Source organism: Neoarius graeffei, chromosome 10 (assembly GCF_027579695.1).
Source record: "Neoarius graeffei isolate fNeoGra1 chromosome 10, fNeoGra1.pri, whole genome shotgun sequence".
In the NCBI taxonomy this organism is placed as follows: domain Eukaryota; kingdom Metazoa; phylum Chordata; class Actinopteri; order Siluriformes; family Ariidae; genus Neoarius; species Neoarius graeffei.
The window spans coordinates 29,579,813-29,605,120 of record NC_083578.1 but is presented as its reverse complement, the minus strand read 5'-3'; the positions used below and the strand labels follow the sequence as shown (position 1 = coordinate 29,605,120).

Sequence of the window (25,308 nt, the reverse complement as noted above, 5' to 3'; positions counted from 1 at the left end):
GAAAATTTGGTTAAGATGTTAATTAACAAAAGGGGCAATTATTTTTCACACAGAGCCAGTCAGTTGTTACTACCATAAGTTACATCAATAAAAATTAGTGAGCCCGTTCCAGAAGCAGCCATGCAAGCCCAACCCATGACATTACCGCCACTGTGCTTGTCTGAGGAGTTTGTATGTTTTGTATCAAGAACAGCTCTTTTTTTTCCCCTCTCTACTTTGGCCATTCCATCATTTTGGTAGAGGTTAATCTTGGTCCCACAACATTTAGGGATCCTCTTTGGTTTTTTTCTTTTCTTTTTCTGATTCCAATGTGGCCTTCCAAGTGGGTTGTGATACCTTTATCCTTGTCCTGTGAACGTTGTTGATGATGTCACTGATTGTAGTTTTTGGGTGTTTCTTCACAGTTCTCACAAAGTTTCTCTCATCAACTGCTGTTGTTTTTCTTTTACAACCTGTTCCATTTCTGGTTGTTAGTACGCCAGTGGTTTTTTTCCCCCCTTTTCAGTACATTCCAAATTGTTGTACTAGTATTATGTTGTATGTCCAGTGCACACATGCATTCACACCTTGGGGCAATTTAACTTCACTAGTACACCTGTTGGCATGCTTTTGGCAGGCAGAACAAAACCAGAGAGCCCAAAATAAACCCACAGGAACATGGGGAAAAGATGCACACAAACTCCACACAGAGAATAACCCAAGCTGAAGATCGAGCCGGAGATCCTGGAGCTGTAAGGTGGGAACACTGTGAGCTGCCACTCTATTTAACATGCACATAATTCCAGTGTTCACAGAACCAGAGTTACACATGTAACTACTGTTATCATGATTTTGATCGATAAAGCTGTAGCAATTTAAAACTAAGTTTAACATCTGTCTTTCTTTGCAATACAACATTGGTAGATCAAATTCACAAAGAAACAGTTGATGCAATAATTTGATGAGTCACACAAGTAGTTCCCTGGCTGGAGAAAGATGCATTTTCCATTAATTTATACTTCTATCACTGTTCTATGACCCTTGCCTGTTACAAAAAACAAAATGGTGGAGCCAGGGCCCTGAAACTTCAATTAGGTATTAAGACACTGAAGGAAAAAAACCTCTCTTCCTTAACATCAGCTTATTTTTATTGCTCTTTTGATTTATATGATCAGAACGAACTGATGCCCACAGCATGTCTGATTTGCTCAAAAGTCAGCCAAAATGTCATAGACCAGGGAGCCTGCAAAGACAAAAATAAAGAATTCACATAAACCTACTATTCCAAATTGGATCAAATCTATAATGAAAATAAATAAAGTAATAAGTAGAGTACCATCCTTAACCAGGTTGGTACGAAGCCTTTATAAAGTGTTAGTAATCCCTCTGCCCTAACAGACTGACTCAGACAGTCTATGGATGACTTGTACAGGAGCCCCCTTGAAGAAAAAAAAAGAAAAAAAAATCAGAAAGACAGTTCATGCTTCTTAACATTAAACAATATTTTATTAGCTTATACAATGAGCATGATTCTGCACTTTAATCCCATAATTAGTACTCTTTTTTAAAAATCTGTGTCATTGACCAGTTATTTATGGACCGCACTTTATTTACACAATTCTTGAAGGACTACTATTGCAATGTTACTATGAATGAATGAAAGATAGCAGAGACCTGTTAACAACACCTAGCCACCATCCTGGCGAAAACACCCCACATCACATCAATAACTCCCAAGATTTTGCCACTAAAGTTGCAGACCTAAAGGTAGACTCAGATGAAACTATGGTTTCCTATGATGTGACTTCTCTTTTCACCTGCATTCCCACCACAGAAGCAGTTGAATCGTTTAGAAAATGACTTTCAAGACAGCACCTTACCGAACAGAACAAACCTCACCACAGACCACATTTGCACCCTACTTGACCTCTGCCTGACCACCACCTATTTCCAGTTCAATGAATGTTTCTATAGACAGAAGCATGGATGTGCCATGGGCTCACCGGTGTCCCCTATAGTGGCCAAGCCATATATGGAGGAAGTGGAAAACAAAGTCTTGACCACTTTTTCAGGAGTTGCTCCAAGCCACTGGTTCAGATATGTGGATGACAACTGGGTAAAAATCAAAACCCATGAGGTGGAAGCCTTCACAGAGCACATCAATGCAGTGGATATCAACATCAAGTTCACTCAGGAGGACGTCAGTGGAAATATGCACACTGAACAAGACCGAAGCCTTAGCATTGAGGTCTACCGAAAACCCACACACGCAGAACAGTACCTACTGTTTGACTTTCAACACCCGCTGGAACTAGAGATGAAAGTGGAGCAAAGAAAAAAACCCTGAACTTTTGAAAGTCAAACTAAGATACGGGGGGGCAACGTCCCCCGAAAATATTTTAATAACATAACACGCAAAACCCTGCATTCTAGTGCATTTTAGGACTTATTTTCACTAAAACAAGTTATAACTTTTAAGCCTTTTTCTTTCATGTACACTAATGATTAACATGTCAAAAATATCAAATTTAATTCCCCTAGTTAATGAGTAATTTTCAGGAGTGCATTTAGAAAATGCGGTGATTTTCCTGGCTACACAGTTAATTACTCTGAAAAAAAATCAGACAGTTGAAGGTAAACTCAGCAAAATCCCAAAACAGTACTGTTAAAAAGTAAAGGTCTGTTAGAGTTTCCAAAGCTTTCAGGTTTCAATGTTGGGGACATTGAGCCTCGTTTATCAATCTTTTAGTAGAGTTGTGCGTTTGCATAAGCTAAAGTGAACTAAAAATTTCCAATTCATATTTATGCGAGTTGAAGCCAATTGTTTACATTAGTTCGTATTGTCTGTAAATTTAAACACACCAGTGAATACCAAATTTCTCATATAAATCAGGGACGTAGGGTGTGTGTGTGTGTGTGTGTGTGTGTGTGTCTGTCTCACACACTGACTGGCAGCCTGAGTACATTATGTAACAAAAAATAATTACCATTGCTAGTTTTAGGCAGCTTAGAAACCGGCTCTTCCATTATTGCTGTTTCTTCCACGTTTTCTTGATGTTGTATTCTAGAAACGGCACTAAAACTTAGCTTCGAAACCACAAAATGCAACTTTGATGGAAAAAAAATATATATAGTAAATTGCTTACCTCTCTTCACATTGAAAGAAGGAGGAAAGTTTTGCTTGTTTTGACATGGTGAATTATTAACACGAGAAAATACTCATAATTCGCAACTAAAAAGACTGCAGCTACACTGGCAGCTTGAACATGCTTTCTAGTGCGATTGTGTTGCGCTTGCGCAGAACGGTGTCAGTCATGCGCGCCTTAGCACGTGCACCTGAAGGCGCGTCTTGGGCGCGCGCGCCTAACAAGCTCCGGCACGCGCACCATTAACAAAGAACACCTGTCTTTAATCAATGAACTACATTTGGGCTATTTAAGGACCGCGCCCATGCAAGGACGATGCGAAGTATTACGCCGCGTCTTGGAACGCAAAAAATCTGAAAAATTTCTCCATTCGGAAAACCGGAGATTTTCAAGAGTTTTGTCAAATATCCGGATTTCCGAGTATTTCCGGAAGACTTTCATCCCTGTGGAACACAAGTTGGGGGTCATTAGGACCTTACATCACAGGGCTCAGAATGTTCCTACAAAGGTAGAAGGAAAAGAGAAGGAGCAAAAACACATCAAAGAAGCACTTCAGAAGTGCGGGTATCCCAAGTGGACTTTCGTCAAGACCAGAAAAAGAAACATACTGGACAGGAAAGAAAACAGCAACAAATGCAAGAACACTGTCATTCCCTACATTTCTGGACTATCTGAGAAACTCAGGAGGATCTTCTACAAACACAACATCCCTGTACACTTCAGACCCAGTAACATTCTGAGGCAGAAACTGGTCCACCCTAAGGACAGAATACCCAGACACAAACAGGACAACATAGCCCATGTTTACATTAGACCGTATCAGCGGATCATCAGATTAACGTTTTTAAAACGATTAGTGTGCACACAGCAACACCAATACACGATTTGCGTGCACACAGCAACACCAATACACGGATACGCTCGGCTCCGCAGGCATCCTGCGCTCCAAATCACTCCGCCCTGAACAGCGAGTGCCCTCTGGAGGGTGCGCACTCTGGCCTTGCGCAGCTCACAGAGCGCGCAAGTGAAGTGAACAAGCTGTGATTCGGGACTGAGCCGCTGTGTGTGTGATCCCAGCGCACATCACTTACCACTTGCAAGTGGAAGGATGGCAAGCCTAAAGACAATCATAACTACACAATGGGCAGTATTTGCATCAGTATTTGCAGTATTTTCATACTTTTATACTCTTTAATGAAAGGTGATACAAGGCGGAAGTCCGCGCCGTTTTTCAGCAGTCGCGTCACATGACCAACGCCAGCGAATCAGGAAGGTGGATGTCACAGTGACGTCCAATGAGACGCCAGCTAGAGCTCAGTACAGCGTATCCGCGTATTCTGAATGTTTACACAGCACCGGAGCTGACACGATCTGGATTGAATACGTGGACGCTGGCGGATTCCCGTTTCCCGGCGTTTCCAGGCGGTTTAACGTAAACGGACAGTGCATCCGCGAAGAAAACGAGACAGATACGGTCTAATGTAAACGTAGCCATAGTGTACACAATTCAGTGCAGTGAGTAATGCTCAGACCTGTACATTTGGGAAATGAAACGATTGCTTCACAAGCGCATGACTCAACACAGGAGAGCCAGTTCCTCAAGCCAGGACTCTGCAGTCTATCTTCATCTCAATAACAAAGGACACTCGTTTCAGGACTGCAGTGTATGCTTTTAGCCAGAGAATACTGGTGGTTTGAAAGAGGAGTAAAAGAAATCTTCCTCAACCTGGAACGACCATTACTGAACAGAGGAAGTGGTCTGAGACACCACTTATCAGCCACATACAATGTAGTCCTTGGCACACTTCCCAGACAACTGAAGACACATCCACACCAAGACTCAGCTGACTTCAATGACTCACGTGATGGCAGAGAGAGCCAACGACCCACAGATCACCCTCACGACCCTCTAGGCTACTAAGGCCAAGTTTACATTAGACCGTATCTGTCTCGTTTTCTTCGCGGATGCACTGTCCGTTTACATTAAACCGCCTGGAAACGCCGGGAAACGGGACTCCGCCAGGGTCCATGTATTCAATCCAGATCGTGTCAGCTCCGGTGCTGTGTAAACATTGAGATACGCTGTGCTGAGCTCTAGCTGGCATCGTCATTGGACAACGTCACTGTGACATCCACCTTCCTGATTCGCTGGCGTTGGTCATGTGACGCGACTGCTGAAAAACAGCGCGGACTTCCGCCTTGTATCACCTTTCATTAAAGAGTATAAAAGTATGAAAATACTGATGCAAATACTGCCCATTGTGTAGTTATGATTGTCTTTAGGCTTGCCATCCTTCCACTTGCAAGTGGTAAGTGATATGCGCTGGGATCACACACACAGCAGCTCAGTCCCGAATCACAGCTTGTGCACTTCACTCGCGTGCTCTGTGAGCTGCGCAGGGCCGGAGTGCGCACCCTCCAGAGGGCACTCGCTGTTCAGGGCGGAGTGATTTGGAGCGCAGGATGCCTGCGGAGCCGAGCGTATCCGTGTATTGGTGTTGCTGTGTGCACGCAAATCGTGTATTGGTGTTGCTGTGTGCATACTAATCGTTTTAAAAACGTTAATCTGATGATCCGCTGATACGGTCTAATGTAAACATGGGCTAACACTGTTCACTCCCGGCCTCCAGTGACCCCAACACCTACAGGATGGCGGAGAGGGTCAACAACCCATGTGACCTCAACGACTCTCCTTAGGGTTGCTTTTGGTCCACTAGGGCTACATCCACACGACAACGGCAACGAGATTTTTTTTTTAAAAATATCGCGTCCACATGGGCAACGGATCAGTAAAATATCAGGTTCATATGGCAACGCAATGCTTGGTGAAAACGATGCAATACACATGCCACACCACTACGTGCGCTGTAAGACGGTCCCATCGGAGACACCAGAACAATAGAAGTAGATGCATGCGCACAACTGCGCATGCGCACAGTGACTATCCCTGTCACACGCACACACTTTCTCACTCCCTATCCTATGGATATAGTCCCTTTAAATCACATGCTCGTTTTTTTTAATGGAAACGCGGAAAGAGGAATGAACGGGGGTAGATGGAAGCCAGTATGCCAACATTCTGATATCCTCCAGAATTCTTTAATGGTCCGGAATAAACATCTGAAGAGGTGAGATCGCGCCTTTTTTTCCCTATTTTTGCTGGCGGGATTGACTCTGCCCTAAGAGCTATTCTCTCACTCTCTCTCTCACTTTGCATCATTACACAATAAATATTCACAGTGAAAATATTTTGTAAGCGTGTTTCATGAACCAAGTTATAGGATTTGTTGACAACTCGCATCGAGTTTGTTACACTTCTACCCGGCGTGAAGCACATGTGGTTGTGACGTCATCGTAAACAAATCCGTTCTACTCATCCAGACGACTTCGCAATGGCTCCGTTGCCAGATTTTTTCACTCTGGAACCCGTTCTCAAAAGATTTCGTTTTGGGGCACCCAAAACGCCGGTGCCGTGTGGACGCCAGGCCGAAACGATAAACAATTTTATCAGATTCACCTGAATCCGTTGCCGTGTGGACAGGGCCTAGAGGATAAATACCTGAAACTCCCCACTAATCAGACAGAACTGAAGAAGCCTTTTGGATGAGAGATGAAACATCTTCAAGAATTTCAAGCAAGTCCAGTTGCCTTCTTTAGCACCAATGGATGCATTATGGACATGACATTGTGGATGTTACACTATGTAAATGCTATCATTTTTACAGCCTAAAATAAAACTGCAAAGTTGCTAAACATGTGCTCTGGCAGCATGGCAGTTTTAACATATTTCACTTTCATGTTTTGGTGAAACAGACATTCCAGTGACTATTAGGCTATAATCACAACCATGGGTAAACATTAACAAAACAAACCATGATATTAACATATCTCCAGTGATTGGCATGTTCTCGAGAAATAATGAAAATCTGAGTAATAATCTTCCGATAACTCTCTCTGCCGTAACCCCACAGCTGTATGTTTACAATATTCACTTTCTAGTAGAGAGGCAACCAAAAAGTGCATGAGGAACCTGACTGGTCTAGGCAGGGAATCAGGCACCCTCTAATTTGCTTGCACTACCTGTTCATTAAGCTGAGGTAATGTTGACAGTGACAGCTCCATTATAATGAAATACATGAATGTACTTCATGAATTTAATTTATTCTGCTAGTCTACTGAAACAAATAAACTTCAAAGGCACTGACTCACCCTTCCCAGAATCTAGCTTCTTGTTTTTGTTTTGAAATCATACAGTATGACCGCTACTTTGCTAGCTTTCTGTTCAGAAAAAACTTCTGCAAAATCACTGTTAGGGATCCCTTCAATATCCATCTTAAACTTTTTCTTCATCTATATGTCATGCGTAGAAGTTCTGTATAAAGTATGCCTGATATTTTCCTTCTTTCATGACTGCCTGCAAGAGGGCAGAGACCAGTTCTGGTCCATTACAAAGGAATAACCATACAAAAAAAAGGAATGGATCAGTCAAAATAATTTAAAATATAACTGATTTGACAAAATATCTTCAATTTCATGTTACAATTTATGATCTATGGCTTATGGTTGCTGGATTGTTTTGCAAACAGTGGAATATCCATGGATGCAAAAATAGCGACTTGCAAGTTGGCGCAGAGGCTTCTGGAAAGGGTGAGCTGGCCTCTTTAAATTATACTATGTTTTAAAAAGACCTTTTTGTTCTCAGTCTTGTTGTGGATAACAGATGAAGATACCCTTTTGCGAAAACTTGCAGTCAGGTTGATTAATTTTGTGAACAAAATATCAGTAACAGCTGACCTACTGAAAAAAAATAATGTACTTTATAACCATAATTTGTTGATTGTAAACTATTGGTCTATTTAAGAGAGTTAATATTAAATTTTATTGTGTATTTTAGAAGAGGTTTTGTCGTGTTTCTTCTTGTGGATCTTAGAGGGGACTGAGGATGCAATAATGTCATTGTTAGTTTTTTCATAATTACTACTTCAATTGTTTCACATTGAAATTCACTATTTAAGCATGTGCTTATGTAGTTTGTGGAGGAATGGTTCAGATTAATGTAAAAAGCAATATTTTATGCAGTCTAAATAGCAAACTGACCTTCCATTCAAGTCCCGTGGTTGGTTCATTATTCTTGTCTTAACTACATCGGCTGGTGTTCCCATCATAGCTGCTACTAAACCAGAACAAGTGCTAAAAGAACATTTCAGTCAGATATGACATTTGTAGTATTCCTTATAGTATTTCTGCAAATGTAAAGGGGGAAAAAACATACCTTGCTAATCCATGACAAAGACAATTGTCCCCTATAGAAGTATTCCTTAGCAGAAAGTGCTTCACAGTGTCATATGTTGTGAGGTCTGAATGTCAAAAGTAAAGACCATAAGTAGACAAGAACTTGTATTATACTGGCAATTACTACAACCCCATTTCCAAAAATAGTTGGAATGCTGTGTGAAGTGTAAATAAAAACAGAATGCAATGATTTGCAAATCACTGGAAACCCTATAGATCATTGAAAATAGTACAAAGAAGACATATCAAATGTTGAAACTGAGAAATTCATTGTTTTTGAAAAAATATGCTCATTTTGAATTTAATGCCTGGAACACATTTCAAAAATGTTGGGACAGTGGCAACAAAAGACTGGAAAAGTTGTATAATGCTTTAAAAAAAACACACACACACACACACACACCTGGTGGAACATCTCACAACTAATTAGGTTAATTGTCAATGGGTCAGTAAAATGACTGGTATAAAAAGAGCATCCCACAAAGGCTGAATCTCTCAGAAATAAAGATGGGGAAGGTTCACCACTCTGTGAAAGACAAGAATAAAATTACTCAATGTAAAATTGCAAAGGATTTGAGAATAACATCATCTACAGTATACAATATCATTAAAAGATTCAGAGAATCCAGAAAAATCTCTGTACACAAGGGACAAGGCCAAAAACCAATTTTGGATTCCCGTGATCTTTGGACCCTCATGTGATACTGCACTAAAAACAGACACAATTATGTAGTAGAAATCACTGCCTAGTCTTAGGAACATTTGACTGTGAACATAATTCGTCGCTGCATCCACAAATGCAAGTTAAAATTCTACCATGCAAAGAACAAACCATATGATGTGACAACCCATGGCTGCAGTGAGTGAACACAGACACAGAACCCAAGAATAAGGAAAACAAAGTGCTATTTTATTTAGAGTTCCTTGAGCTGCCGCAAGGGATAAGGCTTTGTCTGGTATATCCAGCAATGAAACTCAGCAGCAGTCTGACAGGAGTTGAACCTGCACTGGGCCAGGATCTGCCCTTCTAGAAGTGGATACTCCTCTGCAGAAGCTGGTGGGAGTGCAAAGTATACAAGCTGCACCTCTCAAGAGAGAAGTGGGGTGAGGGCTTGGGCCCACTCTTTTTCAGGTCAGCCCACCCATATGGCCATCTGCTTAAAGGTATACAGGAAGGCACTGATGCTGTCTGCTGGTGTAAGTTTGGGGAGTACACAGAGAGCCTCCTGTCGAGTGTCTGGAAGTCAGCTGGGGAAAGGAGGAGCTCTGGTCCTCTGTTCCAGCAGTCATTGTGTTGCAGCTTGTAGTCCCTGCGCCAGCTCCTGGGTTACTTGCTGCTGCTGGAGGCTGGACTCAAGGAGGTGCTGCAATTGGAGTTTCATGTGGAGGGTGGGTGTGGGTCCTGTGTTCATGCCTGCATTCTCCACCACTGTGGCAACTCACAGCTGTGGCGGGTGAACACAGACAAGGATAAGGAAAACAAAGTGCCCTTTTATTTAGGGTTTGTTGAGAGTGTGGGAAAAGGGGGGAGTGAAGGAATCTTGAGGTACAGTCGGTGAGGGGCAGAAGTCCCAAGCTTGGAGCTTGTGCCAGGAGTTGAATGCTGAGGGGAGACGGCTGAATGCTGGATCGCAGGCAGAGTCTGATATGAGTACGTAATTTTTCCAGGGATTCATAGGCTGTAACTGGAGCAGGGGAGTCAAGCCACAAGAGCTCTCGCAGGCAGCAGAATTCCCTCTTTGTTGTACTCATTGTCAACACTGTTACCTGGGGAAAGAGGAATCAGCCAGCATGCCTTGCTCAGTGTGAACTGACCTGTATTGTTGGTGGTGTCCATTACTGTAATACTCCCTTAGCTGCTTGAGGAAGGCAAAGAGCAGCACCACTTCAGTGGTGACAGGTGTGTTTATTTGGCTGGCTCTGCCCTGTGGCCATGCTTGTTATTGCAGTCCAAAACAGAGGTGCTGAAGTGGCACTGTCCCATCAGCACCTTCGGAACAGTGGCGTGAGGAGCAATACACAGATATGGCAAGGGTTTTCATGAACCTCTGCCACAATATAAACAATATCCAGGAACAGTACCACCTTCTCTGGGCCGGAGTTCATTTATGATGGACTGAGGCAAAATAGAAAACTGTCCTGTGGTCTGACAGGATTACTTACGGAGATACATACAAAAATGCCAGTTAAAACTTTACTGTGCAAAAAGTAAGCCCTATGTTATCTGTATCCAGAAGTGCTGTCTACTTGTCTGGGCTTGGAGGCATCTGGGATGAACCATCATACAACAGAAACATGTATTGTGGTCAAATGAATCAGTGTTCCTGGTCTTTTTGGTAAGATATGGACACCATGTGCTCTGGACCAAAGATGAAAAGGACCATCCAGATTGTTACCAGTCCAAAAGCCAGGGTCTGTCATGGTATGGGGGTGTGTCAATGCCCTTGGCAAAGGTAACTTACACTTCTGTAATGGCACCATTAATTCAGAAAAATACACTGAGATCTTGAAGCAACAAAAACTGCCTTCAAGAAGACATTTTTCCAGGGATATTTCAATAAGACAATGCAAAACCACATTCTACACACATTACAAAGGCATGGCTGTGGAATAAGAGGGTGCCTGTCCCCTCTATCCCCAGTAGAGCACATGTGGCAAATTTTGAAAACAAAAAATATGACAATGGCGACCCCATTTTGTTGTACACCTGAAGACTTGTTTGCAGGAAGAACAGGACAAAACAACACCTGAAATCCTTTATCAATTGGTGTCTTCAGTCCCTAAACATCCTTTAAGTGTTGTGAGAAGAAATGGCAACATTATAAAGTGGTAAATGCTTTACCGGCCCAACTTTTTTGAATGTGTGTTGCAAGAATCAAAACTGAAATAATATTTATCTTGAAAAAGCAATAAAATTCATGAGGTAAAACATCAAATGTACTGTTGTATAGTTTTGAGTGCAATACAGGTCAAAGATTATTTACAAATCATTGTTTTCAGTTTTAACTTCAATTTCAACATACTGTCTGAACTTTCTGATTTAAGGTTGTACTATTTTCAATGAAATATAGGGTTTCTATGATTTGCAAATCATTACATTGTGTTTTTAGTTATATTTTACACTGTGTCCCAACTTTTTTGGAAATGGGGCTGTATATCATATCAAGTCACTTTACTTTGGTTGCTGAAATAATATGAACTATTTGCACTGCACTACCTCCAAGATTGACCAAAGCGGCTCTCTGTACATTGGGCACCCAACCAGCCCAGAGGCCCCGGGTCCCTCCTTCCTTTGCGATCTTCACAAAGGCATGAATAACCCCATGTACTCTGGTCAACAAAATAGACCTCATAAGGCACATATATCCCTAGAATGAATTTTGACCATAACCACAACTAGGATTGCCTACCGTGGTGGCTTGCCTTCCAGCCTTCTTTTCCCTTCCATTTGCATCTGTACCTTAACTAAATCAGTGGGGCTGGCCAAGAATTGGCCCAGAGCACCAGATACCATGCCACCAACTGCAGCCTTCCTGTACCCGATAAGAGTATCATGTCACAAAGTAACATACAGTTAGGTCCATAAATATTTGGACAGAGGCAACATTTTTCTAATTTTGGTTCTGTACATTACCACAATTAATTTTGAACAAAACAATTCAGATGCAGTTGAAGTTCAGACTTTCAGCTTTAATTCAGTGGGTTGAACAAAATGATTGCATAAAAATGTGAGGAACTAAAGCATTTTTTTAAACACAATCCCTTCATTTCAGGGGCTCAAAAGTAATTGGACAAATTAAATAATTGTAAATAAAATGTTCATTTCTAATACTTGGTTGAAAACCCTTTGTTGGAAATGACTGCCTGAAGTCTTGAACTCATGGACATCACCAGACGCTGTGTTTCCTCCTTTTTAATGCTCTGCCAGGCCTTTACTGCAGCGGTTTTCAGTTGCTGTTTGTTTGTGGGCCTTTCTGTCTGAAGTTAAGTCTTTAACAAGTGAAATGCATGCTCAATTGGGTTGAGATCAGGTGACTGACTTGGCCATTCAAGAATATTCCACTTCTTTGCTTTAATAAACTCCTGGGTTGCTTTGGCTTTATGTTTTGGGTCATTGTCCATCTGTATTATGAAACACCGACCAATCAGTTTGGCTGGATTTGAGCACACAGTATGTCTCTGAATACCTCAGAATTCATCCGGCTGCTTCTGTCCTGTGTCACATCATCAATAAACACTAGTGACCCAGTGCCACTGGCAGCCATGCATGCCCAAGCCATCACACTGCCTCCACTGTGTTTTACAGATGATGTGGTATGCTTTGGATCATGAGCTGTACCACGCCTTCGCCATACTTTTTTCTTTCCATCATTCTGGTAGAAGTTGATCTTGGTTTCATCTGTCCACAGAATGTTCTTCCAGAACTGTACTGGCTTTTTTAGATGCTTTTTAGCAAAGTCCAATCTAGCCTTTTTATTCTTGAGGCTTATGAGTGGCTTGCACCGTGCAGTGAACCCTCTGTATTTACTTTCATGCAGTCTTCTCTTTATGGTAGATTTGGATATTGATACGCCTACCTCCTGGAGAGTGTTGTTCACTTGGATGGCTGTTGTGAATGGGGTTTCTCTTCACCATGGAAATTATTCTGCGATCATCCACTACTGTTGTCTTCTGTGAGTGTCCAGGTCTTTTTGCATTGATGAGTTCACCAGTGCTTTCTTTCTTTCTCAGGATGTACCAAACTGTAGATTTTGCCACTCCTAATATTGTAGCAATTTCTCGGATGTTTTTTTTGTGTTTTCGCAGCTTAAGGATGGCTTATTTCACCTGCATGGAGAGCTCCTTTGACCGCATGTTTTCTTCACAGCAAAATCTTCCAAATGCAAGCACCACACCTCAAATCAACTCCAGGCCTTTTATCTGCTTAATTGAGAATGACATAACGAAGGAATTGCCCACACCTGCCCATGAAATAGCCTTTGAGTCAATTGTTCAATTACTTTTGGTCCCTTTAAAAACAGGGCGGCACATGTTAAGGAGCTGAAACTCCTAAATCCTTCATCCAATTTTAATGCGGATACCCTCAAATGAAAGCTGAAAGTCTGGACTTTATGTCCATTATATAACTTGAATATGTTTCAGTAAACAGGTAAAAAAAAAAACAAAATTTGTGTCAGTGTCCAAATATATATGGACCTAACTGTATTTGATTTGGTAATCAGTTTTGACCATGGCCATAACCAGCTATGCAGCAATAGAGGACTGACCTCAGTAGTTTTGGAAGGTTTTGTGTTTTTTACCTCCTATGTAGCATGAAATTTTTGATCCTGGTTTTTGTTAAGACTTTATGACAACAGACAAAATTAAACAGTAAGTCTCAACTTACCAAAGGGGAAAGCTTCCATCTTCTGATTTTCCCAACACAAAATCCCGGAGTTGTTCATAGGCTAGCATCCTGCCCCCTGAATAAACTAATTTTAAAAAAAATAAAAAGGGGTTGATGACATGGATGCATTTCTTTCGCTTTTAGAAAATAACAAAAATATTTTACAACCATGCATGGTGTTCATCACTTTATGTGACCACTTACCATGTGACGTAACCACTAATACAGTAGCAATGACTATATTCAAATTAAAATAAAAACAAATAACTTCTGTGGCTGAAATATGAGTCACTGATAAACTATGATAAATTAAATTATGTGGATATTAGTCTTGTACATTTTATAAGTGTATGTTATAAAAACAAACCTGCAATGTGTAAGAAAAGGGAGGCAGTGTAGTTCCAGGATATAAATGCACACTGGATATAAAAAGTCTACACACCCCTGCTAAAATGGCAAGTTTTTGTGATGTAGAGGAAAAAAAAGAAACCAAGTTAAACCATGTTAGAACCTTTTCCACCTTTATTGTGAAATTGCAACACAGAAAAATGAAGTGACAAACAACCATAAATGTTTTAGGGGAGAGAGAAGGGGAAATTTATTTTTAAAAAAGAAAGAAGGAAAGAAAAAGAGTTTGTCTTTGCGTCAGCCCTGCGATAACCTGGCGACTTGTCCAGGGTGTACCCCACCTCTCGCCCATAGTCAGCTGGGATAGGCTCCAGCTTGCCTGCGACCCTGTAGAACAGGATAAGCAGCTACAGAGAATGGATGGATGGATGGATGGATGGATGGATGGATGGACAGAAAAGGAATCCCACCTTACATGTTCATACCCTTCTAAAATTGGGAAAGTGGCATTGTTCAGAATCAACCAATCACATTCAAACTCATGCTAAATACAAATTAGCATACACCTGCCATCAATTAAAGTGACTGACCCCCCCAAAAAATAAAAAATAAAAATAAATAAATAAATAAAAGTGCAGCTGTTCTGATAGTACTTTCCTGACATCTTCTTGGTAACATCCAACTGGAAACATCCATGAGCCAAAAACAGCTTTCAAAGTAGGTATGGGATCTCACTGTTGAAAAACATCAATCAGGAGACGGTCACAAAACCATTTCCATGGCATCAGATATACAATGGAACCATGACAACAACCAGAAGCACACTTCCAAATCAACAAAGGAATGGCTTCACTAAAACAAAACCAAGGTTTTGAAATGGTTCAGCCAGAGTCCAGATCTAAAGCCAACTGAAAATCTGTTGGGTGCCCAGAAGATGCCCATGCACACAAGATGCCCAGCCAATTTGACAGAGTTAGAATGCTTTTACAAGGAAGAATGGCAAAATATTGCGAAGTCAGAATGTGCCAAACTGATTGACTTTTACCCAAAAAGAGACTGAATGCCAAGAAAAAATTTAAATGTGCTTCAACTAAGTATTAATTTACATGTGTGCGCACTTATACAACCAAGCTATGGTACACTCCCCCCCCCCCCCTTTCTCTTTGTTTCCTTTTTTACCTTAAAATGATTGTTTTTCTCTTTAGTTTATAGGTTGCAATTTCGCCAACTGTAGAAAAGGTTCTGGCATGATTTATCTTGGTTTCAAGATAGTGAAAAGTGCTAAACTGACATAACTGCATGTTTTCTATACAATTAGGTCCATAAACATTTCATTATCTCTCTAGCTGCTTTATCCTTCTACAGGGTTGCAGGCAAGCTGGAGCCTATCCCAGCTGACTACGGGCGAAAGACGGGGTACACCCTGGACAAGTCGCCAGGTCATCACAGGGCCGACACATAGACACAGACAACCATTCACACTCACATTCACACCTACGGTCAATTTAGAGTCACCAGTTAACCTAACCTGCATGTCTTTGGACTGTGGGGGAAACCGGAGCACCCGGAGGAAACCCACGCGGACACGGGGAGAACATGCAAACTCCACACAGAAAGGCCCTCGCCGGCCCCGGGGCTCGAACCCAGGACCTTCTTGCTGTGAGGCGACAGCGCCTTCTTGCAGGGGGCGCCACTACACCACCGTGCCGCCCCCATAAACATTTGGACATTAGCAATAACTGTTATTTTAGTTGTCTACCACAGGACATTGGAGGTGAAAACAAAGAATGAATATGAGCTCAAAGTGCATACTTTCAGCTTTAGTTTGAGTGCATTTACATCCAAACTGAGTAGAGTGCAAATTAAAAATTACAGCATTTTTAATTTGCTTACATTTAATTAGGAACCTAGAAATAATGCAGAATCATGAATAAATAAAATTAAACAAGATCAACTGTGAGCTACTGCTCACTTACGTATACCCCAGCTCTTGCTTATATCAGAATGCAAGCAATCGAAGGAATTGGACACTTATTATGAATGTTGACTTCAACAAATAATTAACCCTGAAACAAGTAAGTAAAGAGCAGTGTTCTCCCCAGGGATTTCAAATAGCATCCTGGTAAACTTTCATTTTGAAATAGCATTTTGCTTCTTGAAATAGCATCAAAATCCACCCTATATGTTTCGTAAATACATTCAGTCGGTAAACAGGAAGTCAATGTGCGACAGACCTGAAAACGGTATACACGGTATAGAACCCCAAGCTGAAGCTCAGTACCAAATGTCAAGCAGTTGTGATTTATAGTTGCTGAGAAAAATGTTATGAAAATTTTGTAAATCCATGCGATATGTTTTGTTAATACATTCAGTAAGTAAACAGGAAGTTGATGTGAGACAGACCTGAAAACACGGTATAGAACCCCAAGCTGAAGTTTGGTACCAAGTGACTATGGTTTGTGGCTGCTGAGAAAAAGGGTGTTGTGGACAGATGGACGGACAGACAGAAGTAAAAAAATAAATAAATAAATAAAACAGTATCCCCCCCCCCCGCAGAGCAGGGGTATAATAAAAATTGTTAAAAATAAATATAAAATTAAAAAATGAACATACACACGGAGCAGCATGGTGGTGTAGTGGTTAGCACTGTTGCCTCACAGCAAGAAGGTCCTGGGTTCGAGCCCAGTGGCTGGCAAGGGCCTTTCTGTGTGGAGTTTGCATGCTCTCCCCATGTCTGCGTGGGTTTCCTCTGGGTGCTCCGGTTTGCCCCACAGTCCAAAGGCATGCAGGTTAGGCTACTTGATGGCTCTAAATTGACCGTAGGTGTGAATGTGAATGGTTGTTTGTCTATGTGTCAGCCCTGTGATGGCCTGGCAACTTGTCCAGAGTGTACCCCGCCTCTCACTCACAGTCAGCTGGAACAGGCTCCAGCTTGCCTGCGACCCTGTAGAACAGGATAAAGCGGCTACAGATAATGGATGGATGGAATATACACACATACATTTATCACCGGCGGCATGGTAGTGTAGTGGTTAGCGCTGTCGCCTCACAGCAAGGAGGTCCGGGTTCGAGCCCTGTGCCGAGCGAGGGCCTTTCTGTGCGGAGTTTGCATGTTCTCCCCGTGTCCACGTGGGTTTCCTCCGGGTGCTCCGGTTTCCCCCACAGTCCAAAGACATGCAGGTTAGGTTAACTGGTGACTCTAAATTGACCGTAGGTGTGAATGTGAGTGTGAATGGTTGTCTGTGTCTATGGCTACGTTTACATTAGACCGTATCTGTCTCGTTTTCTTCGCGGATGCACTGTCTGTTTACATTAAACCACCTGGAAAAGCCGGGAAACGGGAACCCGCCAGCGTCCATGTATTCAATCTAGATCGTATCTGGTCCGGTGCTGTGTAAACATTGAGATACGCGAATACGCTGTGCTGAGCTCGAGCTGGCGTCGTCATTGGACAACGTCCCTGTGACATCCACCTTCCTGATTCGCTGGCGTTGGTCATGTGACGCGACTGCTGAAAAACGGCGCGGACTTCCGCCTTGTATCACCTTTCATTAAAGAGTATAAAAGTATGAAAATACTGCAAATACTGATGCAAATACTGCCCACTGTGTAGTTATGACTGTCTTTAGGCTTGCCATCCTTCCACTTGCAAGTGGTAAGTGATATGCGCTGGGATCACACACACAGCGGCTCAGTCCCGAATCGTGGCTTGTGCACTTCACTCGCGCACTGTGTGAGCTGCGCAGGGCCGGAGTGCGCACCCTCCAGAGGGCACTCGCTGTTCAGGGCGGAGTGATTTGGAGCGCAGGATGCCTGCGGAGCCGAGCGTATCCGTGTATTGGTGTTGCTGTGTGCACGGCTAACGGTTTTAGTGTAAACGCGAATCGTTTTAAGAACGTTAATCTGATGATCCGCTGATTCGACATAATGTAAACGTAGCCTATGTGTCAGCCCTGTGATGACCTGGCGACTTGTCCAGGGTGTACCCCGCCTTTCGCCTGTAGTCAGCTGGGATAGACTCCAGCTTGCCTGCAACCCTGTAAAACAGGATAAAGCGGCTAGAGATAATGAGATGAGACACTTATCACCAAGAAGGAAAAGAACAGTTGATCCAATGGTAAACAATATAAAACTCCTCATGTGTGCATCTGGTAAGCAGATTTTGCTAAGTCTATGTGACGGTTCGTTCACATACAACCCCGATTCCAAAAAAGTTGGGACAAAGTACAAATTGTAAATAAAAATGGAATGCAATAATTTACAAATCTCAAAAACTGATACTGTATTCACAATAGAACATAGACAACATATCAAATGTCGAAAGTGAGACACTTTGAAATTTCATGCCAAATATTGGCTCATTTGAAATTTCATGACAGCAACACATCTCAAAAAAAGTTGGGACAGGGGCAATAAGAGGCTGGAAAAGTTAAAGGTACAAAAAAGGAACAGCTGAAGGACCAAATTGCAACTCATTAGGTCAATTGGCAATAGGTCATTAACATGACTGGGTATAAAAAGAGCATCTTGGAGTGGCAGCGGCTCTCAGAAGTAAAGATGGGAAGAGGATCACCAATCCCCCTAATTCTGCGCCGACAAATAGTGGAGCAATATCAGAAAGGAGTTCGATAGTGTAAAATTGCAAAGAGTTTGAACATATCATCATCTACAGTGCATAATATCATCAAAAGATTCAGAGAATCTGGAAGAATCTCTGTGCGTAAGGGTCAAGGCTGGAAAACCATACTGGGTGCCCGTGATCTTCGGGCCCTTAGATGGCACTGCATCACATACAGGCATGCTTCTGTATTGGAAATCACAAAATGGGCTCAGGAATATTTCCAGAGAACATTATCTGTGAACACAATTCACCGTGCCATCTGCCGTTGCCAGCTAAAACTCTATAGTTCAAAGAAGAAGCCGTATCTAAACATGATCCAGAAGCGCAGACGTCTTCTCTGGGCCAAGGCTCATTTAAAATGGACTGTGGCAAAGTGGAAAACTGTTCTGTGGTCAGACGAATCAAAATTTGAAGTTCTTTATGGAAATCAGGGACGCCGTGTCATTCGGACTAAAGAAGAGAAGGACGACCCAAGTTGTTATCAGCGCTCAGTTCAGAAGCCTGCATCTCTGATGGTATGGGGTTGCATTAGTGCGTGTGGCATGGGCAGCTTATACATCTGGAAAGACACCATCAATGCTGAAAGGTATATCCAGGTTCTAGAGCAACATATGCTCCCATCCAGACGATGTCTCTTTCAGGGAAGACCTTGCATTTTCCAACATGACAATGCCAAACGACATACTGCATCAATTACAGCATCATGGCTGCGTAGAAGAAGGGTCCGGGTACTGAACTGGCCAGCCTGCAGTCCAGATCTTTCACCCGTAGAAAACATTTGGCGCATCATAAAACGGAAGATACGACAAAAAAGAACTAAGATGGTTGAGCAACTAGAATCCTACATTAGACAAGAATGGGTTAACATTCCTATCCCTAAACTTGAGCAACTTGTCTCCTCAGTCCCCAGATGCTTACAGACTGTTGTAAAGAGAAAAGGGGATGTCTCACAGTGGTAAACATGGCCTTGTCCCAACTTTTTTGAGATGTGTTGTTGTCATGAAATTTAAAATCACCTAATTTTTCTCTTTAAATGGTACATTTTCTCAGTTTAAACATTTGATATGTCATCTATGTTCTATTCTGAATAAAATATGGAATTTTGAAACTTCCACATCATTGCATTCCGTTTTTATTTACAATTTGTACTTTGTCCCAACTTTTTTGGAATCGGGGTTGTATTTTAGTTCATTCCAACCAATTTATGCACACTCAAATGCTCTAAAAAAATCCTCATTACATACAGCATCCATCATCGCTTACAAACAACCATTCACACTTACATTCACACCTACGGTCAATTTAGTGCCACCAATTAGCCTTACCTGTTTTTATTTACAATTTGTACTTTGTCCCAACTTTTTTGGAATTGGGGTTGTAGCTTTTAGATTAAATTCAAGTGACAGTAAACGTCTAACGTTCACTGGTCAACCAATTCCCAGTTATAAGGTGCTGAAGGTTACCAATATGTCTGTAGATTGCAGGTGTTGCCCCTTGCCATAATTTTAGTGGTCCTTCTTCTCGCACTATTCCCACAGCTGTGCTCAGCATTCCCCTGTACACAGTGTTGACAGTTCCTCTCTTGCTGAGTTTCTCAGGAGCATGTTCACCTTGGATTTGAAGCCTTGTTTTTGTCAGATCAAGGGGGAATGTGACTATATTGGGGTTGACAACAAAATAGAAACAGAGTGAATAATCAGAAATGAATCAACAACTATGTGCAGAGCAACATAAAAAAAGAAAAAGACATTATTTTCCATTGTGAGGAATTTTGTTACCCAGTTCTGCAACAGTGGCAGCGCATGCAGACACCGTGAACTTTGATACTTTGGGCCACTTCGAAATTTCTTGCACTGGGTCCATAGTATGTGTGAGCTGTTAAACGGCATATTATGGCTAGAATGAAATATACTGAGCATTAAACAGGTCTACACGGGAGTAACGTTCACACAAACCTGTAAACGTTGTTCCAATATCTCCGCGGCTCACATGAGAACAGAGGATTTGATTAAACACCGGAAGACTGCAGTTCAAAGACCTTTTACGGACGATTTTCTGAACGTAATCATGAACTATAGTAAACTACATTTCCCAGTTTGCAGCGCGGCAGAAACAACGACGCCGGGTATCTGACTGGATGGTCCGTTTTATCGTGTGGAATCAATTTTGTGCTAAAATGTTCATACAATACTTTTGAAATATCAAACAAAAACGATAAATCAAAATTAAAAAAAAACTTTAAAAAAGTATTTTTTTTTTGGACTGGCAAACAAATTATTCGTGTAATCGTGCAAAATATCAGTCTATTACTCTTCAGAAACCTTTTATTTTTACTCCGCGTCTTTCTCAGTTTTGTTTGACGTAATTTATTTTGGTTGCGATTCCAGTTTTCTCGTTTGCGCTCCCTGACTTTTTGCTTGCAGTTTTGGCACAAACTTCACGTGTGGGTGGGCTGTCCAGGAATGCATTCCCATTGGCTAACTTGTGTTTGACTGACAGCTACGCTCAGCGATTCCCCCGGAAGCTGTTGCAGCCATTTCCTACTCGGAGTTTGGCGGACTGTTTGACGAGTGACTGATCCATTGACGGTAAACAAGGATCGAGTGGACTTCAGTGGCGACTATGATACTGAATTAATTCAACAAAGTGTAAGTACGGGACAAATGTGTTGTAGTAGTACACATTATGCAGGTGTGTTTAACGTTAGCAAGACAGCTATTATATTGGGTAGTGGAGCTAAGTCTAACATTTGACTTGCCACGAAACACCTGCATAATGTGTACTACTGCAACACATACAACACATTTGTCCCGTACTTACACTTTGTTGAATTAATTCAGTATCATAGTCGCCACTGAAGTCCACTCGATCCTTGTTTACCGTCAATGGATCAGTCACTCGTCAAACAGTCCGCCAGAATCCGAGTAGGGAATGGTTGAGCGTAGCTGTCAGTCAAACACAAGTTAGCCAATGGGAATGCATTCCTGGACAGCCCACCCACACGTGAAGTTTGTGCCAAAACTGCAAGCAAAAAGTCAGGGAGCGCAAACGAGAAAACTGGAATCGCAACCAAAATAAATTACGTCAAATAAAACTGAGAAAGACGCGGAGCAAAAAAAAAGGTTTCTGAAGAGCAATAGACTGATATTTTGCACGATTACACGAATAATTTGTTTGCCAGTCTAAAAAAATTGACTTAAAATTTTTTTTTTTAAATTTTGATTTATCGTTTTTGTTTGATATTTCAAAAGTATTGTATGAACATTTTGGCACCGTTTCAAATATAATGTGTTTAAACAAATATCATTATACAGGTACGACCACAGAAATGTGCTTATGTATGTAATGTACCTGTGTAAAGTTGGCACAGTGTTTATTATTTCTGAGAACATTGCGGATGTAAATACATGACTGTTTTACAGCACAAGCCCGTAAGCGGTTCTGCGGCTTAAAGACATTTCAAAATAAAAGTCACCTACGTCGAAACGGCACGACACTAGAATCGAGAGTTTATTGATTGTCGTTGTAATTGAATTACACCTTCCTTGTTGGATGCTGTTGTACCACGGGCGATTGCTCTAAGACAACGAGGGAGGCTCAGCCTCCTCTAAAAATGACGAACATCGTGTAGGATGAATTGCGCTAGGCTTATGTTATAGCCGACCTTATAACATTGCTATTTCAGATCCAGAATCATAGAAATATATGTGCTCAACCCAACTACAGTGCGAAATCATTCCGTTATAACTTTCCCCAGTTCACCTAATGTGTGCGTGAGTTTTTCCCCCTCGTGACATGCAGCCCAGCCTCAGTGCACTTCAATGGCATTTGGGAGCTATGCGCTTTTCAATATCAAAATGCAAGACGATTATTGGACAAATACTGCGAAAACACCCGCCTATGGACTCCCAGCCTCACAGTGGGAGGGACATGGCAAAGCTTTCCGCGAGGAGACTGGTGATTGGTGAAAACGGACGGATATTTTCTTTGATTGACAGCTCATTTCAAATATAGACAGGCAGCGGTGAATTTCAGTTCAGTCCCATGCTAGTCCGGGAGCCAAAGGCCCAAATTTGGCTGAACCTGGCTTCGTCGGTTAAAGTTTTTTTTTTTTTTTTGCTGTTTGTTGTTGTCCAAGGTCTACTCATTAAGATAAGAGAGGGTGCCCGGTGATATCCCTTGGGCAATTCCGGATATTGGCCCTTTATTGTTGGATGTGCTGCAGTCATAGCCTAAATTCTGACATTTTGACATTCTTCACTTTATGTTCACCAAAGTCTATATATCATACTTATTTTTGTGTTTGTTAACATAGTAGGATGAGTTTAAGGCCTGGGGGTGGGGTTCCAGCCATGGTTGGGGGTGTGGCCATGCAATTGGGGGCGGGGCTTATACCAAAAAGCCCTTTATTACTCTATTACTTTGGTTGTTAATGCGAGCCTTAAATTATTAGGCATACACTCCATTGTCATCCTTGTGTTTACTTCTGCAGGGGCATATGAGGGACACAGTTAGCTAATTCAAGCCAACTTGTGTAGCTATCTTGCTAACTCTGTCAATCACACTGCCCCCAAAAGATCACAGCACGCATAAGCTAAGCAGAGAAACTATTTGACTGTAATCATGAAAGAGCAGTGACATGTACTCACTGCTCACCAGTAAACTAGACCCATAGTTTCACAACACTGGCTAGCACACCCAACTCTCACCTAGTAAATGCTAGTCACTGATTTTTTAAGCTAATACATTAAGCTAATAGATTGCTTATTTTAACGATATTGACTGTTGAAATAGTAATGTCCCTGGTTCCCTAGTAAAATTCAGGGCATTGTCCCCGATTATCATCTCAAAAGTCTGTTAACCTTACCCTCACCCCCACTCCAAACCACACTGCTTGTGGACTGAGAGTCATGTGCACTAGCCAGTCCACTGACTAGCACGACTTTTAAAACGTTGGGCAGTAAGGTTTCCTTAAGCTAATACATTAAGCTAATAGATTGCTTATTTTTACGATATTGACTGTTGAAATAGTAATGTTCCTGGTTCCCTAGTAAAATTCAGGGCATTGTCCCCGATTCACCCCCACTCCAAACCACACTGCTCTTCCACTGACTAGCACGACTTTTAAAACGTTGGGGAGTAAGGTTTACTTAACATTCTCCTCTGTACTAGCTGGCATCCAGTACATAAGCATATTTTTACAGGCATAAGCAATGGCAAAGGGTTTAGAGGGTTTTTTTTTTCATCTGAACTCTTAGTTCTTTCCTTAAATAGTTTTTGTGTTTTGTGTGTGTGTTTGCATACTGTATGTAATTATTTTACATAATTATTGCTCATTAGTGTGTGTGCATGTGTATGTGTGTGCGTATGCATGCACGTACATGCTTTATGTACTGTAGTTCTTGTATCAAAATTGTTAATTTTGCAAATTTATGAAAGGGTCAATTACACGTTTGACTAATTTGAATGACAGTAAAGCGTGAATACTGTACAGCCAATTTGGTTAATTGAAAATCAGTATCTTTTGCTATTCTTGTGTGTGTGTGTGTGCGCATGCTGTATATGCCATTTTGCATGCTTGATATATTGCATACTGTAGTTTTACATAGTGGATCACTGGTGTGAGTGTATATGCATGCTGTATATAGTTATATTGCATGCTGTATATAGTTCTTTTACATAGTGGATCACTGGTGTGAATGTATATGCATGCTGTATATATTTCTATTTCATGCTGTATATACAGTAGTTCTTTTACATAGTGGATCACTGGTGTGAGTGTATGCATGCTGTATATAGTTCTATTGCATGCTGTAGTTCTTTTACATAGTGGATCACTGGTGTGAGTGTATACATGCTGTATATAGTTCATTTACATAGTGGATCATTGGTGTGTGTATGCATGCTGTATATAGTTCTTTTACATAGTTATTGGTCATTAGTGTGTGTGTGTGTGCATGCTGTATATAGTTCTTTTGCATGCTGTATAGTTCTTACATAGATATTGATCATTATTTTGTATTAACTGTAGAGTTTATGTAATACTTGTATAAAAATCGCTAATTTGGAAAAGTTATGAAAGGGTTAATTAATCCACATTTGATGTATTTGAATGACAAATATAGAGAAAAATGTGAATACCTATCAGATACAGCCAACTTGGTGCATTTAATATCAGTATTTACACTGATATTATTTTTTTTGTATTTTCTTCCATTATTTGGGCATATAGGGCATTAAAGGGTTAATATATTAAATTGCCCAAGGGATATCACCGGGCACCCTCTTAAATCTTGAAGAGCTACCTCAAATCTATAAGATAAAGCAAAAAAAAAAACTTTAACCAAAAGTTCCGGGTCCGACCCCATGGCTCCCGGACTATGCGGATTCGCAAGTGGTGTGGTATATTGTACCTGCCCGTGTCATGGTACGGGGTTGCATTAGTGCATGTGGCATGGGCAGCTTACACATCTGGAAAGACACCATCAATGCTGAAAGGTATATCCAGGTTCTAGAGCAACATATGCTCCCATCCA

The 25,308-nt window shown here is 41.4% G+C and overlaps 1 protein-coding gene across 3 annotated transcripts; it reads right to left on the bottom strand.

Annotated features, from left to right (window-relative positions):
* Positions 1 to 1,105: 1,105 nt before the first annotated feature.
* On the bottom strand, positions 1,106 to 21,588 carry slc25a27 (solute carrier family 25 member 27). Of its 3 annotated transcripts, XM_060930768.1 has the most exons (10): positions 20,728 to 21,588; positions 20,551 to 20,647; positions 20,236 to 20,427; positions 13,804 to 13,888; positions 11,828 to 11,950; positions 11,635 to 11,747; positions 8,398 to 8,482; positions 8,223 to 8,315; positions 1,316 to 1,418; positions 1,106 to 1,222 (listed from the first exon to the last, which is right to left on the bottom strand). In XM_060930768.1, exons 2-10 carry the CDS (start codon positions 20,633 to 20,635, stop codon positions 1,151 to 1,153), a joined length of 951 nt encoding a protein of 316 aa, XP_060786751.1. In that variant the 5' UTR covers positions 20,636 to 20,647; positions 20,728 to 21,588; the 3' UTR covers positions 1,106 to 1,150. The 3 variants fall into 3 exon arrangements, with proteins under 3 accessions (XP_060786751.1, XP_060786752.1, XP_060786753.1); XM_060930769.1 differs by having other exon boundaries at positions 20,551 to 21,588; XM_060930770.1 differs by lacking the exons at positions 20,236 to 20,427; positions 20,551 to 20,647; positions 20,728 to 21,588 and adding an exon at positions 16,765 to 18,008.
* Positions 21,589 to 25,308: the final 3,720 nt, after the last annotated feature.